Raw genomic sequence first — 16,281 nt, 5'->3', positions numbered from 1 at the left:
AAAAAAAAAAAAAAAAAAAAAAAAAAAAAAATATATATATATATATATATATATATAGTTATTTTCATGAAAAGATACAAACAGTAAAATAAAAAAATAAAAAGAATGAAAGAAAAATATTTAGAGGAACCTTAATCTTAAATATTTAATAGTTAAATATTCAAGTCCTAATGTGTTGGAAAATGGCAATTTGTTTTCAACCTTTTAAAAAAAAAAAAAAACTTCTTGCTACCTACACTGAACAAAATTATAAACGCAACACTTTTGTTTTTGCCCCCATTTTTCATGAGCTGAACTCAAAGATCTAAGACTTTTTCTATGTACAAAAAAACAAAAGTGTTGCGTTTATAATTTTGTTCAGTGTATATATGGGTTAAACACTTCAATAACAATGGTGAATAAAGACATTAATTTAGTAAAATATTAATTTAAAAATGCATTTTTCACTAATAACATGACCCGTAAAATGAAAGAAAACGAGACCACTGCTAAGGAATAAAATAACACATTAGACACTGTCTGGATTTAAAAACATCCTTTTAATAAGTCCGTGCCAAACATCCACACACTCGCACAAACACACGCTCGCACTCTCACATACACACACACACACACTCACACGCACGCACACACTAGTGAAAAATAATGCTCCTACAAAAAGAACGCTACCATTTGTTTCCCACAATATCTTTAAATAAAATAACTTCAAGTACTCTGACGCAGGTACAAAAAAACTCTGTTCTAGCTGCCTCCAGTGGGCCACGACGCACGCGGGTGCTTACCGAACGCCTGCTGTCCATCTCTGAGCGCCTCTGGGGCCAGCCAGCTTTCATATGGGTTCAGATATGAGTTTCGTACAGTATGCCTTTGAGTGGAGGCCTTGATGTGTTGTATATAAGAAAACAATAACATTACAAAAAAGGGAAAAAACGAAACCAAACAAAAAAAGAACAAATTATTTTCCCTATACCCTGTTCTGAAGGGCAGGCACTACTTAAGATTAAGGAGACCACAGTGTTTTGTAGAGGATATGTATATACTGTACAAACAATAAATGTATATTATTAATCACTTTAAGACTAAAATTAATCGCTACAAACGTTCTAAGGCATAAACAATATCCAATGTCTGAAACAATATGTACACATCATTCCAAACAAGACTCAATATATTGACATTAATAGACAGTATGTACACATGGGTGCCTCCTGCTTGTCTGCGTGTGTGTGTATGTGTGTGTGTGTGTGTACAGTGATGCCGTTAATTCACGTTCAGAGGGTTGAATACTCTGATGCCACATGGCACAGAACAGTGTAAACAGTTTCTTTTTTTTCTTGGCTTTGTTTCATATTTGGAGAGGAAAAACAAACAAATAAACATTCCATTAGATTTAAAGCAGTTTTGCTGTTTCTTCCTTTTCATAGAAAATGAAGAGTGGACCTTTCTTTTATTTAGTCATAAATAATCATTAAAAAAATTAAATACATTCACTATAATATTAACGATAAAGTAAAAATACAAAACCAAAATAAAAAGATATTTACAAGTAGTGGAAAGGGATTTTTCTCCTTAGTACAGCTCTGATGGTTGAAATTTCAGTGCGATTTCTCTTTTCTAGAAGGAAATGGTATTGCACAAAGACACCCGCTGTCTTGTGTCTCTTTGGGTGTTGATGTGGGATTGGTCGGTCCTGAAGGCTCTGTGTCAAAGAGAGAGCTGCGACTCCCCCGCTTTTGAGCCCCGGTCGCAGGTTTGAAATGACAGCTCGTGGTGGTCCGAGACCACCTCAGTTAGTCTGCTTCAGCAGCTCAGTCCACCGCTTCTCAAAGAACTTCCTCATGTTGTGCCCGGCCCGGCCGATGTCAGAGTTGTCCTCGTTGAACTTCTCGCAGTTGTCGAACACCAGGTTGACATCGATGATAAACGTTTCTAAATTCTGATACCTAAAGAACAGGCGGGGGGAAAAAAATCAGTTACTGCATTTGCATCTCATTATTAAAGAATCATATAACACTTAAAGTTTTTTTTGTATGTAAGTATGTGCTACACATAATGGAAGACAGTGCTAAATATATTTTATTTGTATTGTTAAGAGGAAAATAGTTTATTTAGGGAATTAAGTTTTTATGAATGGAATTTTTATATTTTAAAGGACACATAGAGCATAACCTATATTTATTGTGATTTTATTGACATGGATATTATGTTCATTTATAAAGTTGATATTTTTGTGTAGCATTTATTTATTTGCTTTATTATTTTTATTAATATTTTATGTATATTTCAGTCATTTATTTTGGTGGAAAGGGTTTAAAAAGGTACATTAAAAAGGAAAATTGTTAATTTAGGCATTTACATTTTTATAAATGGATTTTTTTACATTTTAAAAGTATTTTATTTGAGGATACATGGAGATAATTCTTATTTGCTGTTATTTTCTTGATGTGGACATATGTTCAATTGTATAGTGTATATTTTTTGCTTATTTATTTATTTGTGCATTTATATTTATGCTTATCAATATTTATTTGAGTTATTTTATCCCAGAGCATTAATACAAATCTTAATACATCAAATAATTTTCAAAATAAAATGCTTTTAACTATACATATTTGTTTTATACAATTTATAAAAGCTTTATTTTAATAAATTAAATAATTATTCAAATTCAATTTTGGTTCATTTTCATCTTCCCGTATTTCATGCCACCTTCCCAGCTTTTAGTTTTTCACATTTTTCAAAACCGAGTGACAGACACTTACTGGCTGCTGACGAGTTTCTCACGGATAGTGGAGAAGTCCATGGGTTTTTTAATGACTTTGCGGTACCCTGGGACAGATTTGAGGTTAACCGGTGTGAGGAAGGGCCAGGCGTCCTGATGACGTTCCAGTTCAGCCAACAGAATCCTGAGAAATTCAAACATACATGAGAGCTGCATTAAAACAAACATTGAAATCCAGGAATACACACAGAAAGTAACAGAATGCGGGTGATACCTGCACAGGCCCAGGTCCCGGTTGTTGTCTCTGGCTGTTTTGGCTCTTTTTACACAAGCAGGGCTGTCCGGTTTGGGTGCTGGGGGGGTGGAGGTGTTCTTCTTGGCCTGGGTGGAGGTGGTGGCTGCTTTCTTTGGGGTGCTGTTGTTGCTGCTGGTGGCTTCTTCTTCACATGTCTCAGTCTGCTTCTTGCTTTTCTTGGCTGCTTCTGTTGCTTTTTTTCCTCCAGTGCCTGGTGGTGCACGATTCGGAGTCTTCTTAGATTTAGGTGACTGACCGCTTGCCTGAAAGAGTGTTCAGGACTAGTTCAGATTTACGGGTTCATACTGCTACATGTTTACAACACATTAACATATATGAATACACTTAATAACACTCCAAATAAGTCAATGAACACAGTACACATAACTGCTCACAGTGCTAGAGTACATAATTATAACTCATCAGCACTTGCAGTCACTTTCCGTCATTTCCACTGATAAAATAACGAGAAGATTAAGAAAAAATACATAATTATTATTATTAATGCAAGAAGGGGTATGCAATACAAATCCTTTTAATAGGCCAGTGTTTTAATAGAGTTTAATAGAGCATTTAAATAAATGCTATTCTTTTGAACTTACTATTCATCAAGAACACTGAAAAATATGTATCACAAGTTTCCACAAAAACAATATATTATTAAGCAGCTCAACTGTATTCAACACTGATAATAAGAAATACTTCTCGAGCATCAAATCAGCATTTTTAGAATGATTTCTGAAGGATCATGTGACACTAAAGACTAGAGTAATGATGCTGAAAATTCAGCTTTGCATCACAGATATCAATAAAATGCAAAAATATATACAAATAGAAAAGTGTTATTTTAAATTATAAAAATATTTAACAATAGTTTGTACTGTATTTTTAATCAAATAAATAATTCAAATAAAAAAATGTATCTTAATTATCTAAATACATAAATAACAAAAATCTTAATATATAAATAACAGGCATACATATAGACATAAGCTCATCATCTCAGAGACATGCCCCTCAGCAAATGAGACTTGTACTCGTGATGATGTGAACTGGAGGTGGTTACCTTGGAGATGCAAGCAGGGCAGTACCAGTCTCCCTCTGGGATGTTGGTTATCTTAGGTTTGTGGCAATAGGTGTGACACCCCTTATCACAGCCGTCACACAGCAAAAGCAGGTCTTCATTATCACCCTTTCGGCACATCTGACAATACTGCACACAAAAAACAGGCATATAAGTATGGCAACTGTCTGCAACATATATTGTAGATGCATAACAAAATAAGTGAACCCTGTGGTTTGTGCATGACATGACTTACCACTTTCATGATGGACCTCTCCCAGGCGATGGATTTCTGGAGCTGCTGCAGACACATAGCCAGCTGAGAGGAGCTGCGTACCTCGCTCAGCGCCTTCCGCCATAGCTTCATCCCCGGAGCAATCTCTTCCTCTCCCCTGTGACACACAAAAACACAACGCACAGATCAGAGAGGGGGTTTATTTCAAACCTGTAATTTGTCCTTAATGTCTATATCAAATTGAGTGGCTGAGACCCTGAGATTTCAGCAGCACACACATAAACACACACACACACACACACAGACTATATAGTGTGATAGAATTCTGTGGCATGACTTCACAGCCATACATGAGGACGGAGAGCTGTGTGTACCATGCACTTAGAAGTATTAGAAAACAAATCAAGTTTTGATGTTTTTAAACTCCGTCTGTGCACTGCTGATTAAAACCATGCAGCCAAAAACAGGAAAGGTGCAGGCAAGGGAACGAGAGGAAGAAAAAAAAAAATGAAACACAGCACGAGAACCAAAATCCGAAACTGGAGCCAGGGTGAGAACGGATGGACGGACGAGCAGAGAAGCCCCAGCCAGCAGAGAGAGGGGGAGGGGGAGGATGAGGAGGAGCAGAGACGAAGGTTGGCAGTCTGGATGACCTACCCTTCCCCTCCAGCGCTAGTGGATGGAGCAGGTGCGGGGACAGTGACTGTACCCACATTATCCAGTTTGATCTGGATGGTGGTCCCTAAGGGGCTCCGCAGGTACCTTCTCTCAATGTGACGCTCCAGCTCTGCCAATCGCGCCACTGCGATGTCTAGCGGATTGCTGGGTCGACGGACCAGGCCTTTCTCCGAGCTTCGCTCCTCCTGAGACTCTGCCCCGGGGCGGGGCTTGGGGAGGGCCTTGTGCTCATAATAGACCAGGTCCTCTCTTTCAGACTGTGGTTCAGGATATGTCCAGCCCTGAAAAGCAAAGGATTGTGGGGTATAGGTTAGTAGAAGAAATGACAACGATTTGATGCATTTCTGGAAGCTGTACAAAAGCTCACCTTGACCTGCAGGCTGGCGGACGTGACTTTGCGCTCCAGCTCCTCCACCTGTTGCAGCAGAGCGATGTCGGTCTCCATGGCCTGCTCCTCCACACACCACTCCTGCAGCGTCTCCACGGAAACCTGGCCCTCGTCGAGCTCTGAGACCTCCATAACTGCCACTGCAAACAAAAAATAAGACAGCCATAAGACCCCAGGAGAAATCACACCCGTAAAGCACATCACAGCACAATTCAGCTCGTTCTGACAACTGCATGCTCGGCTGAGTCGGTTAGACAGTGTTTTATGAATATTATTTACGACTGCAAACAAGTCAGATTGTAAATTGTGGTTATTCTGATTTATTTTATTTGCATTCTAATCAGTTAACCTCAAATCTGAATTTGCCAAAATGTGCTCACATTTCTTTTCTTTAAAAAATATACTGGGAAACACTTTATTTTAAAGTACGCTTGTTACTTGTTCTTACATCAGTTATAACAGTAATTTGTGCATAATTACATGCAACTAACCCTAAACCAAGTATATGTTGTTAATTAATATTACTCAGTACTTAATGTATCTCGAACCCGCAACCTTTGGGTTACGAGCCCGACTCTCGGCCACGACTTCCCCAGTATCGGTATCGGTGCATCCCTAATAATTACACTGTAACACTGCAAGTTCTGTCATCATTTACTAAAATTATTAACCAAACAGTTGACGGTAGCCATTGACCTCCATAGTATATTTTTCCATACTATGGAATTCAATGGCTACCGTAAACTGTTTGGTTACCAACATTTTTCAAAATATCTTCTTTCATGTTTAATAGAAGAAAGAAACTCATTCAGGTTTGGAACAAGTAAAGGGTGAGCAAATTACAACAATTTTCATTTTTGGGTGAACTATCCCTTTAAATTAAGTGTTACCATATACTTCAGTTTTAAAACATTCAGTTCCTCTTTTATGGAAGAAATCAACAATAAAAAATGAAATGAAATTTAGTTTCGTTATAAGTCTTCCTTGGATTTAATCTAAAAAGGAACATGCAGTATGAAGGTCTTTTTCCATAATTTTATCACAAATTAGGTAAATGTGTTAATATGTTAAAATGGGTTAACGATCAATAAACAATCTCTGGCAGCCTTTGTCTGCTTGAACTGTTTCCATGGCTAAATCTGTAAGATAAAACACACGCAGGAACATTGTGTTATTTCATAGTGATTGAACTCACCCTCTCGGTTCTTGTTACAGGTCTGCGTGATGAGCTCCATGGATTTCTGCAGCTGTTTCTGCAGGGCTCTCTCTCGGATGCCTCTGCTGTGAAGAGCGTTCACTAGCGCTTTCAGCTCCTCCATGTCTGTCACCTTCCACCAGCCCAGCAGCATGTCTGCCAATCAGACAAAAACATTTCCATCAACAACCGCAAACAAAACTCGACTAATGACTCGTTGTTGAGAAAAGTGAAAGTGCAACATTATCATTTAACAGCTAGGTGGAGTAGCATTTGTTTGCGTTATCTGAGTGATTTAGTTGATGGTACTGCACTCACTCTCTGGTATGGGCAGGGGTTGAGGGTGGTCGTGGTTCCTAGGAAGGTCCAGTGCCATTGGAGAAGAAGCAGATATAAGCTTCTCCCCAGTGGGAACAGGAGAACCACTTTTGCTGGTTGAGACGCTGGGTGCCAGCAGGGGGCTGGCGCTGCCCTCCACTGAGGGGTATATGTGCAGGGGGCTGCTGCACAGGTGGAGATTGGGGCTGATGACCCCACCGGACCAGTTGCCCAAAGGCAAACCAATCAGCGTTCCACCTGGCTTTACCTGGGAGGAGATAATGAGAATGCATGAGATACATGATGAGCATCCATTTCATTTAGATCAGTGCTTCTCAACTAGTGGTCTGGGGCCCACTACGGGGCCTCAACAAACCTCCAAGGGGGTATCAAAATGACTTCAAATTATTTAAAATAAGAGAAAGCAAACATTAAAATCAAGATATTTCCTATTTTAATTCACCTACTGTACAACTGTTTGGAAAAACCTGTATATGTGACCCTGGAGCACAAAACCAGTCATAAGTAGCACGGGTATATTTGTAGCAATAGCCAAAAATACATTGTATGGGTCAAAATTATCGATTTTTCTTTTATGCCAAAAATCATTAGGATATTAAGTAAAGATCATGTTCCATGAAGATATTTTGTAAATGTCCTACCCTTGACTGGTTTTGTGGTCCAGGGTCACATATATGAAGAAGCCTAATTTTAAATGTGTGATTTCTAGACCCGGAAAAGTCATGTAAACGAACAAAATCGTAAAACGACATGAGAATCTTTATAATGAATATACATTTTTTTGGTTATTCCAAGTTAAAACATTTTGCAAATGACAAGTCTCGGTTAGCCTAACACAGTACACCTAGCAAGGTGTATATATATACATATATATATATACATACATAATATATATATATATATTTTTTATACTTATACTTAATATTTATCCAGTAAATCATGAACAACTGGAACAGTCAAGAGGCCTTTGAATATTGTTGTGGACAATGGAGGGCCTTCATAAAGGTGAGAGCCATTTATTTAGATTTGAGCCACGCAATTTAGAAGAAATATTTAAAATAACTATTTTATAAAGACTTTTTTAACTTTCAGGTGCATGTTTTCAATATCTAATAATTTTTCTAATTTAATTCTGACTTGAGTTTGTTTAAAGCTACATTACTTTGATCAGTGACACAAGTGACAACTTTTTATAATACAGTCAATTAATTTAAACAATATTACATTTCTGTCTGTATGTTAAAGAAAGAACATCACTCAGTTAACTGTATGTTATTATAACATCAATTTGATAGCTTTTTAAAATATATTGTATTTTAGTTTCAGAATTGTTGGTTTCAGATTTTCAATTTGGTGCAACATTAAACAATCACAACCAATCAGAACATGTTCGAACATTCACATCATCACCACACTTAGGCATATTTCATATAGCCATGTGAAGCAAGACTTTGAACCATTGATATATCACTGTGTGCGGAGCGACCTAAAGTAACGTGAAAGAAATAGAATGCAAACAACTACAAAATATCTTGGTTAGGACAAAAGTGCTAATTAACTTGAAAGAGATTTATTACTTGTCACTTTATCATGTTGGACACTGTAAATATGAAATATATATTTCAAGTAGGATGTGTAATTACCTGAAAACTGAGGTTGCTGATCCCACCAGGTGAGGGGTTCAGAGGGCTTGCAGACGCAGAAAGGGGAAGCAGGTGATGGTGCGGAGAGGAGGTAGATGGTGGAGGTGGAGTTTTGGGCCGTGTGCTGGCGGTGTTGCTGCTGGGTGAGGACTGCCCGTGTGCCGACGGCTGGAGGAGGGAGGTGTCGTCGCAGGGCGAGCGAGGCAGCAGGCTAAACCAGTGCCCACTGCGCTCGCTGAGGACCTTGAGCAGCTGGTCGTTGGCCAGGAGCTGAGTCTGCGCCAGCTGCTGCGGCTGCAGGAAGTGTGCAGGGATGCCCAGCTGCAGAGGAGGAGGGATTGTGTGCTCTGCGCTCGGGCTGCTGGCCTCTGTCAGCTTGGAGGTAGTTGGAGAGTGAGCTGGAGATGATGCTGATGTAGTTTCCATAGCGACTGTTGCCGGGCAGCCATTGTGGGTGTGGCAGAGCCCCTTGGCCCCAACAGGTGTGCGAGGCAGTTCCTGACACTGAGGGCTTTGTGAGGGGCGGAGCTCTGGAGGTTGAGGGGGCGTGGTCGCAACCTCTGTTTCCTGCTGGTCTTTTAGGGGGGAGGAGCGCATCTCTTTATTTGCCTCGTGATCAGGATCGATGGGCTTCTCCTCCTCCTGTTTCACCTCCTCCTTCACAGCCCCCTGTATCTTGTCATGCTGATGATGCTGCAGAACTTCCTCCTTAGGCTCCTCTTTGACCCGCACTGGAAAGTTTCTCAGCCTCTCACGCTCTTTCTCCAACTCCTCGACCCCTACATGAGAGACAGAATGAAAACATAATTAGTGTAAAATTAATGGTGTGGCTGTATGCAAATGCATTTATGGATGGAGGGATGGGCAGACAGACTCACCTCCACTCTCTAACCCCTCTATGTAAACTCCTCCACACTGCGGGAGGACCCAGTATCTGCGGCGGTACCGGTCCTGCCCATACGACATGGACCGCAGGGCATGAGACGACTCAAACAGCTTCCGACGGATCAGGTTTTGCTGCTGTACTCACACAGAAATACACATTTTTGTGGGACTATATATGTAATTATAATAGGGCAGCACAATAAATTGAAATTGCAATATGGATTTGTGCAAATATAAAATCACAAAGGCTGCAATTTATGTAAATAAATATATGCACTGCGTGTTTAAGAGTGAAGTGTGGCACTGTGTTCATTTACACGCGAGCAGCTCATGATCTGGTGTTTTCAGTGTCTCGAAGCGGTTCATTTCCATCGTTTATAATGGTCGTTTATAATGCGCATTTAAGACACAATATGCGCCAACCATATTATAAACATATAAACTGTTTTCAGCAAATGAGAAGCTATACGAGCTCCCTGCGTTTTTCTTCCAAAATATAAACTTGATGGTTTAATGTTTAAAACATAAATATAAGTTGTACATTTCTACTTGTAATTATTATCATTATTTGTAATTGTAGTACTATTTTTCTTATATACTTGTTTTTTAAAATAAAATAACACAATAGTAATATTTCTTATTTTGTTTCATATTTTTATTTAGTACTATTATTAATAATATAATTATTATAATAAATGTAATAATTAAAATATAATTTTCATTATTTATATTTTATAGTTATATTGATATATAATTACAAAATTGCATGGCCCTAAAAACAACCACAGTAAACCTGGACCTTCATAAAAAAAACAACAAAAAAAACAACAAAACATTTTAAATTGCAATCACGAATTTTATCAGGGGGAAGAAAAAAAAAAATCCCTAAATCATGCAGCCATAAATTATGACATCTGAATTTACCTTTGATAACTTCTCAATCTGTTTCTCCAGCTCTTCAACACTTGTGGCTGGGTCTCCCTCATCCTGATACACACACACATATTCAGGCTCAATCAATATAAAAATGTCTGCTAAATAAAGTTAAAGTAATGAAATGTAATGTATGAAACTGCACTCAAAATGACAGCCTTTTACCTCATCACACGTCTCCACCTTTTTTCCCTTTTTAGCCTCTTCCTCCTCCTCATCTTCATCTTCATCCCCTGCATCCTCACTGTCCTCATCTTCATCATCATCGTCATCACTATCCCCAGCCTTCCTCTTGCGCTTGTGACCAATGGCGGAGCCGCCCGCAGCCTGAGGCTCCTCCCCTCCAGTGATTGCTTCACGTTTCCCTGTCCGTTTAGCGTAGATTATTTTCATTCTGCATGAACATACGCAGAAATTCGGATTAGTTTGTGACAAAACTAAGATATGTGCATTCAATGCACAGCTATTACAGTCAGTAAAGGGAAACATTGGTTGTGTTTAATGCCTAGTAAGATTCAAATGTTTGAACATCTATTATAGCTGAAAATGCTGTCTTCTAGGAAGAGAAGTCCTGAAATACAGCCATTATGTTTGTATAAATCAGGCAAAAATATTGATACTCACTTCTTCAATTTGCCCTCCACAATACACTCGTCCTTCCTCAGCACGTTCATGTGCTCCAGGCTTTTGTCGATCTCACTGCAAAAACACACAAACAGTTTTATACTGCTGTAGATACCAATATTATTTTAGTATTATAACTATTAATTTAATTATTTAGTTTAATTAATAATTGTTAAAATGAATTGTAATTTTTATTAGGTTTATGTGCTTTTTCATTTTTTATACTACAAAAACTATATATTAAAAATATATTAGTATTAAGGTTTAATTTTTCCTTTTTTAGTTTTTATTCCCAGTTACTAATTTTAGTGCTTTAACTTAATTTCCAATTTTTATTAGGTTTAAGTATTTCAATCAACCATTTATATTTTTTGTTATTTTATGTTATTTCAGCTTCTTTTTTTTTATAAAATAATGTTTTAATAGTTTTAGGTAATGATAATAACCCCGGTAGATTCCAGATATACATGTGTAATAATTTCACATGATGAACCCAAGCAGTTGAGGTTCCTGTGTTCACATGCATTAAGTCTTAAGAGCTCTGTGACCGTCACACTGTGTGACCTCTCCACTGCCTCTTTACGCAGTATTATTTCAAGATGCATATTTCATATTGCCCAGGCAGGCCTGACAGATTATAAGCCTGTATCACTTTAATAATGTAATCTCTAGTCCAAACATGAATCATTTAAGTTTGAGAATGTCTTGCATAGGTGTAATTAGTTGATTTTGAATTAATGTTAAAAGGGATGTGACATATTTCTCAAAAAAAATATTGTTTGTTTGAAGTAAAAATATTTATTTGCCTCATTTTAAAAGTTCTTGTTAACATGTTATTCAGTTAATGGTCTATGCATATATAAAAACAACTTTGAATTTTTGACAAAAATCGGTTAACTGATCTTTATGTATTATTGTATCAAAGTTGAAAAATTGTGCTGTAATGTATATATTGTGATAACTAAAAAAATGCCATCTTGTATAAGAGTTGTGCTCTGTACTAATGTAAACATCAAGAATCACTGCAGCTGAACTCTGAAAACATAAGTGGAATTTATTGTTTCTTACCTGACCACGCTTTTACTGCAGGACAGCTCATTTACCAGGAAGGCCAGGACAGCGGCTTTCTGAGCCGGCGTGTGGGCCTGAAAGGCTTTGGTCCTCAGACTCAGAGTAAGATCAGCAAGCTCAGTCTGAGAGCAGTGAGCCTCCATGTACAGCTGCAAAACCTCAGACACATTGTCCCGATTCAGACCCACATTGGTCAGGTGGTCACCCAAGATAGACTTAGCCTGATGGAGAAAAGGGAACAGTTGCAATTCTGCTAACCCTTTTAACCAAAGATAGACAGATCATTCATATGCAGTGGCACACTGACTTAGTAAGTGATTTATGTGTTCATTAAACCAGAGACCCTTTCCTCGATTAAATTTGATCACAAGCACTCACAGGAGGCGCATGTTAATACCAGATGTAAACAGAAATGTGTCTCTGCTGAGCACTTGTGAGCGGGTCACTTGAGACAGATGTTAATAGCAGGTGTAAACAGGCCTGAAAGTACACTTATTGCTATTGACAATCACAGTGAAGTAACCTCCAGGCATTTCCTCCTCACCCTGTGTCCTTGAGGCAATCCTGGGTCGGACACAGCAGACGAGAGTAGCTGGACCAACAGGTCCTGCACTTGCCCCATGCTGTTGCCCAGGTTGAGCAGTCCCTCCTGCAGTATACCCAGAGTGGGCAATTCTGAGGGATCCACGCCCAGGACTTTCCCAAAGCTCCGCAGGAACTGCACCACCATCAGGCAGTCTGCAAACACACTCCCGGGAAGAACCAGACCATGGATACGAGGAATCTCAGGAAGGGGCTATTGAGGGACAGAGAAATATAGAGAAACAAGTGAGACAAAATGTTTGTAAACATCATGTTTCAAATGAGCAATGAAATCTGACAAGAATAGTATCAAGTCTGCTTCTTTTGCTCAAATCATGCAAAAGAAATGTCTTTCAAGCTGATTTAGTTCATGTGATTCAACATTCCCTTCTCATTCCATTAGACACCGTACTAAGCATTTAAATATTTATTTATTTATTTGTATATTTGTTTGTTTATGAGTGGCCTTTCACCTTACTGCCTATTAGGGATGTAATGATTACCGGTTTGACGATAAATCGTGATAAAATACCCCACGGTTAGTATTACCGTTTCATATTTTAATTATCACTATAACCGTATTCGATTACCGCGATTTGAACAACTGAGGATAAATAAATACTGTACTGCACAGGGCTCCAGTGTGCGACCAAATGGGCGCAGTTTGCGAGAATTTTTTCTGCCAGTCACTATAATCGTGATAAGAAATTTTCATACCATTACATCCCTACTGCCTATTGTCCAAGCCAGGATGTTTCTAACTCAGATCAATAAATATATAATAAATAAACATATTTTATTTATTAATTAATTAATATAAAAACAATTTACTTAAGTAAAAAACAGATCTTAGGTGTTATAATAATAATAATAATTAATAGTAGCAGTAGCAATAGTAACTCTAATTATAAAAAATGAAGTAAAAAATATATTACTGCTGTAAATTACAATTGCACTGTAAAATAAAAAATGAACTTCATAATTATAATAATTACACGCACTGCATGCTTTACTCTGAAACACGCAGCACATCAGATTATTACTATCAGTTATTTAAGTAAATCGCAGCCTTTGACTTGATAATCACACTAAGTTATATCGCAATTATTGCGTAGCCCCATTTATTTATTTTAATTTTACATAAGATATAATTAAGCTTTTCATCAACGCATGAACCCCCTGCAGTTCCATCACAAACCCCTGCTTTAGATAATGATATAATAATTAGTTTTGTCTTTAGTACAGTTATAATATAAAAGCTACTTACTTAATTATGGAAACATATTGTCTGTACAGTATGACAATACTAATTTTTCACACTGTAAAAATGGGTCTTTATACATGAAATTAGCAGCCATTATATTTTAAGAATGAGGTCTTTGACAAAATTTAAGTTCATAAGAATCAAAAAGTTTGAAAACTCCTGGTCTAAGATTCAAGGCTGCTAACTTTCATCAAAACGCTATGATTATTACCACTAGGTGGCAGTATTCTGTCTCAGGAGAATTCACTGTGAAGCGCTTTGGTAAGATTAGGATACGTGTATGACATCATACCTCCGAGAGTTCTGATTGGATGAGTCTTTATGTTAATAGCTCATCAATAAAATGCTAATCTTACAAAACAAGCTTTCTAAATAAAGGGTTCATAAATTATTGTTAAAGTTGTTTTTAAACGATGCAAAATTTGTCCGATATCCAGTTCCATTACCTTGTGATCTGTCAAACACATGTCTTCATTGGGTTTCTTCATCTCACGGATCATCTCCAGCTCCAGCCTCCGGAGCTCCATTTTCCGCTCCTTGTCGAGGCGTTTCTCATCACGTTTCTCTTGCCTGAGGCGTTCGCGCTCCTGCGGGGTGGAAGAAAGACTTTTCTAACCAGTTGGATGCCACATCAGGCTTGTTTGACATTAGGGTATTATGTTCTACAAGAAAACTTTGTTTTGAAGAATGAGGAATGTTTAGGGTACTTTATCAAACTACATCAAAATTATTTGGTGAAGCACATTCAGGGAATGTAGCAGAGCAGGTAGACGTGACGTGAGAAAGCCTTGAGGTGCAGAGAGGAGAGCGGAGTGGTGAAGGACAGTGTTCCGTTATTTATTTATTTCGTTTTTCACACCTCAGCTTTTTTCCGAGCCTCCACAGCTTTCATTAGCATAACGTGCTGTCTCCTCCTCTCCCTCTCCTGAAAAGACAGAATGATTCCATCGTTCAGTGGAGGAAAGCAGAGCATACAGATCCACACAGAGAAAACAAATAAAATATAAAAGCCAGAGACAGACGATAAAACTGATCAGCGTGGTTTAGCATGTTGCACAGAAAGAGAGAGAAAGAAAAAAGTAGGTGTAGAACGGACACATTGCTATGGCCAGGATGAGGCAGCCACAAAAACATGTGTTACAGCTGATCAGACGGGAACAAAAGAGCTAAAAGAAAAGCCACAGATGTAATGGGCAGGTCAGAGAAGGAAAGCTGTCGGTGCATCTTGAGTTAGATTAGCGTAGCTACTGTTACAAGCTAACTAGGGAAAATACATCAGATTTCCCTCAGCCTCAATGTCCTGTCCTTACAGTGAAGCATGTTGTTATGTCACTGTTATTATGAATTTAAAGTCAACATGAAATCATAATTGACCCCATTTACTTTCTTAATACACTTTTCAGGTCTTACTGAGTATCTTTCTTTAAAATGTAAAACTGGCAAATAACCAATTTATGGCTGAGATTACCTAGAACTCACAGACTGTTGGATAATGTTAAATGTGCACTCAGTAATTTGTTGTTTATGTTGCGCTACCAATGTCTTGGATTCATACTGACATCTAGTGGTGTGGATGTAGCATCACGTTAGTTTCAGTTACCGATACCACTTTGCAGTCAGACTTAAAAGATCTACAAATTAAATTGTTTAAAAACAAGGGTGCTAAAGGGATAGTTCACCCAAAAATGAAAATTCTGTCATTAATTACTCACCCTCATGTTGTTTCAAACCCGTAAGAACTTAATAAGATTGACAAATTAAGATATTTTTGATGAAATCCGAGAGCTTTCTGACCCTGCATAGACAACAATGCAACTGACATGTTCAAGGCCCAGAAAGGTAGTAAGGACATTGTTAAAATAGTCCACGTGACATCAGTAGTTCAACTGTAATTTTGACTGACAAGGAAGAGAAGAAATTGTTGAATCAAGTAGTTATTTCTGTTTTCTTTGCGCAAAAAAAGAATTCTCGTAACTTTATTAAATTAAGCTTGAACCACTGATGTCACATGGATTATTTTAACGATGTCTTTACTAACTTTCTGGGCCTTGAACATGTCAGTTGCATTGTTGTCTATGCAGGGTCAGAAAGCTCTTGGATTTCATCAAAAATATCTTATTTTGTGTTCCGAAGATGAACAAAGGCCTTACGGGTTTGGAACAACATGAGGGTGAGTAATTAATGAATGACAGAATTTTCATTTTAGTGTGGGGGCAGTCGTGCCCTAATGGTTAGAGAGTTGGACTTGTAACCCAAAGGTTGCGGGTTCCAGTCTCAGGTCCGGCAGGAATTGTAGGTGGGGGGAGTGAATAACCAGTGCTCTCTTCCACCTACCACCTCCGGGTGTGCGTGTGTGTGTGTGTG

General features: G+C 38.1%; 1 protein-coding gene across 13 annotated transcripts in view; it reads right to left on the bottom strand.

Annotated features, from left to right (window-relative positions):
• Nucleotides 1-520: 520 nt before the first annotated feature.
• Nucleotides 521-16,281, bottom strand: part of baz2ba (bromodomain adjacent to zinc finger domain, 2Ba) — an 88,684-nt gene continuing 72,923 nt past the window's right edge. For 6 of the 13 annotated variants that reach the window (XM_016555285.1, XM_016555508.1, XM_016555661.1 and 3 more), the window contains 18 exons: nucleotides 14,777-14,842; nucleotides 14,364-14,504; nucleotides 12,616-12,867; nucleotides 12,069-12,292; nucleotides 11,001-11,075; nucleotides 10,542-10,770; nucleotides 10,368-10,430; nucleotides 9,437-9,578; nucleotides 8,559-9,340; nucleotides 6,895-7,162; nucleotides 6,577-6,732; nucleotides 5,361-5,521; nucleotides 4,973-5,274; nucleotides 4,337-4,472; nucleotides 4,084-4,230; nucleotides 2,997-3,280; nucleotides 2,763-2,906; nucleotides 521-1,943 (listed from right to left, as the gene is read on the bottom strand). In XM_016555285.1, coding sequence (XP_016410771.1) covers nucleotides 1,787-1,943; nucleotides 2,763-2,906; nucleotides 2,997-3,280; nucleotides 4,084-4,230; nucleotides 4,337-4,472; nucleotides 4,973-5,274; nucleotides 5,361-5,521; nucleotides 6,577-6,732; nucleotides 6,895-7,162; nucleotides 8,559-9,340; nucleotides 9,437-9,578; nucleotides 10,368-10,430; nucleotides 10,542-10,770; nucleotides 11,001-11,075; nucleotides 12,069-12,292; nucleotides 12,616-12,867; nucleotides 14,364-14,504; nucleotides 14,777-14,842 — 3,729 coding nt within the window. In that variant the 3' untranslated portion in view covers nucleotides 521-1,786. The remainder of the gene's footprint in view (nucleotides 1,944-2,762; nucleotides 2,907-2,996; nucleotides 3,281-4,083; nucleotides 4,231-4,336; nucleotides 4,473-4,972; nucleotides 5,275-5,360; nucleotides 5,522-6,576; nucleotides 6,733-6,894; nucleotides 7,163-8,558; nucleotides 9,341-9,436; nucleotides 9,579-10,367; nucleotides 10,431-10,541; nucleotides 10,771-11,000; nucleotides 11,076-12,068; nucleotides 12,293-12,615; nucleotides 12,868-14,363; nucleotides 14,505-14,776; nucleotides 14,843-16,281) is intronic. The other 7 variants (XM_016555430.1, XM_016555586.1, XM_016555722.1 and 4 more) reach the window with 3 other exon arrangements.

This window comes from Sinocyclocheilus rhinocerous, unplaced genomic scaffold (assembly GCF_001515625.1).
Source record: "Sinocyclocheilus rhinocerous isolate Xijiao unplaced genomic scaffold, SAMN03320098_v1.1 scaffold2596, whole genome shotgun sequence".
In the NCBI taxonomy this organism is placed as follows: Eukaryota; Metazoa; Chordata; class Actinopteri; order Cypriniformes; family Cyprinidae; genus Sinocyclocheilus; species Sinocyclocheilus rhinocerous.
Note: the sequence above shows the minus strand (reverse complement) of the source record. Positions and strands in the feature narration are given on the sequence as shown.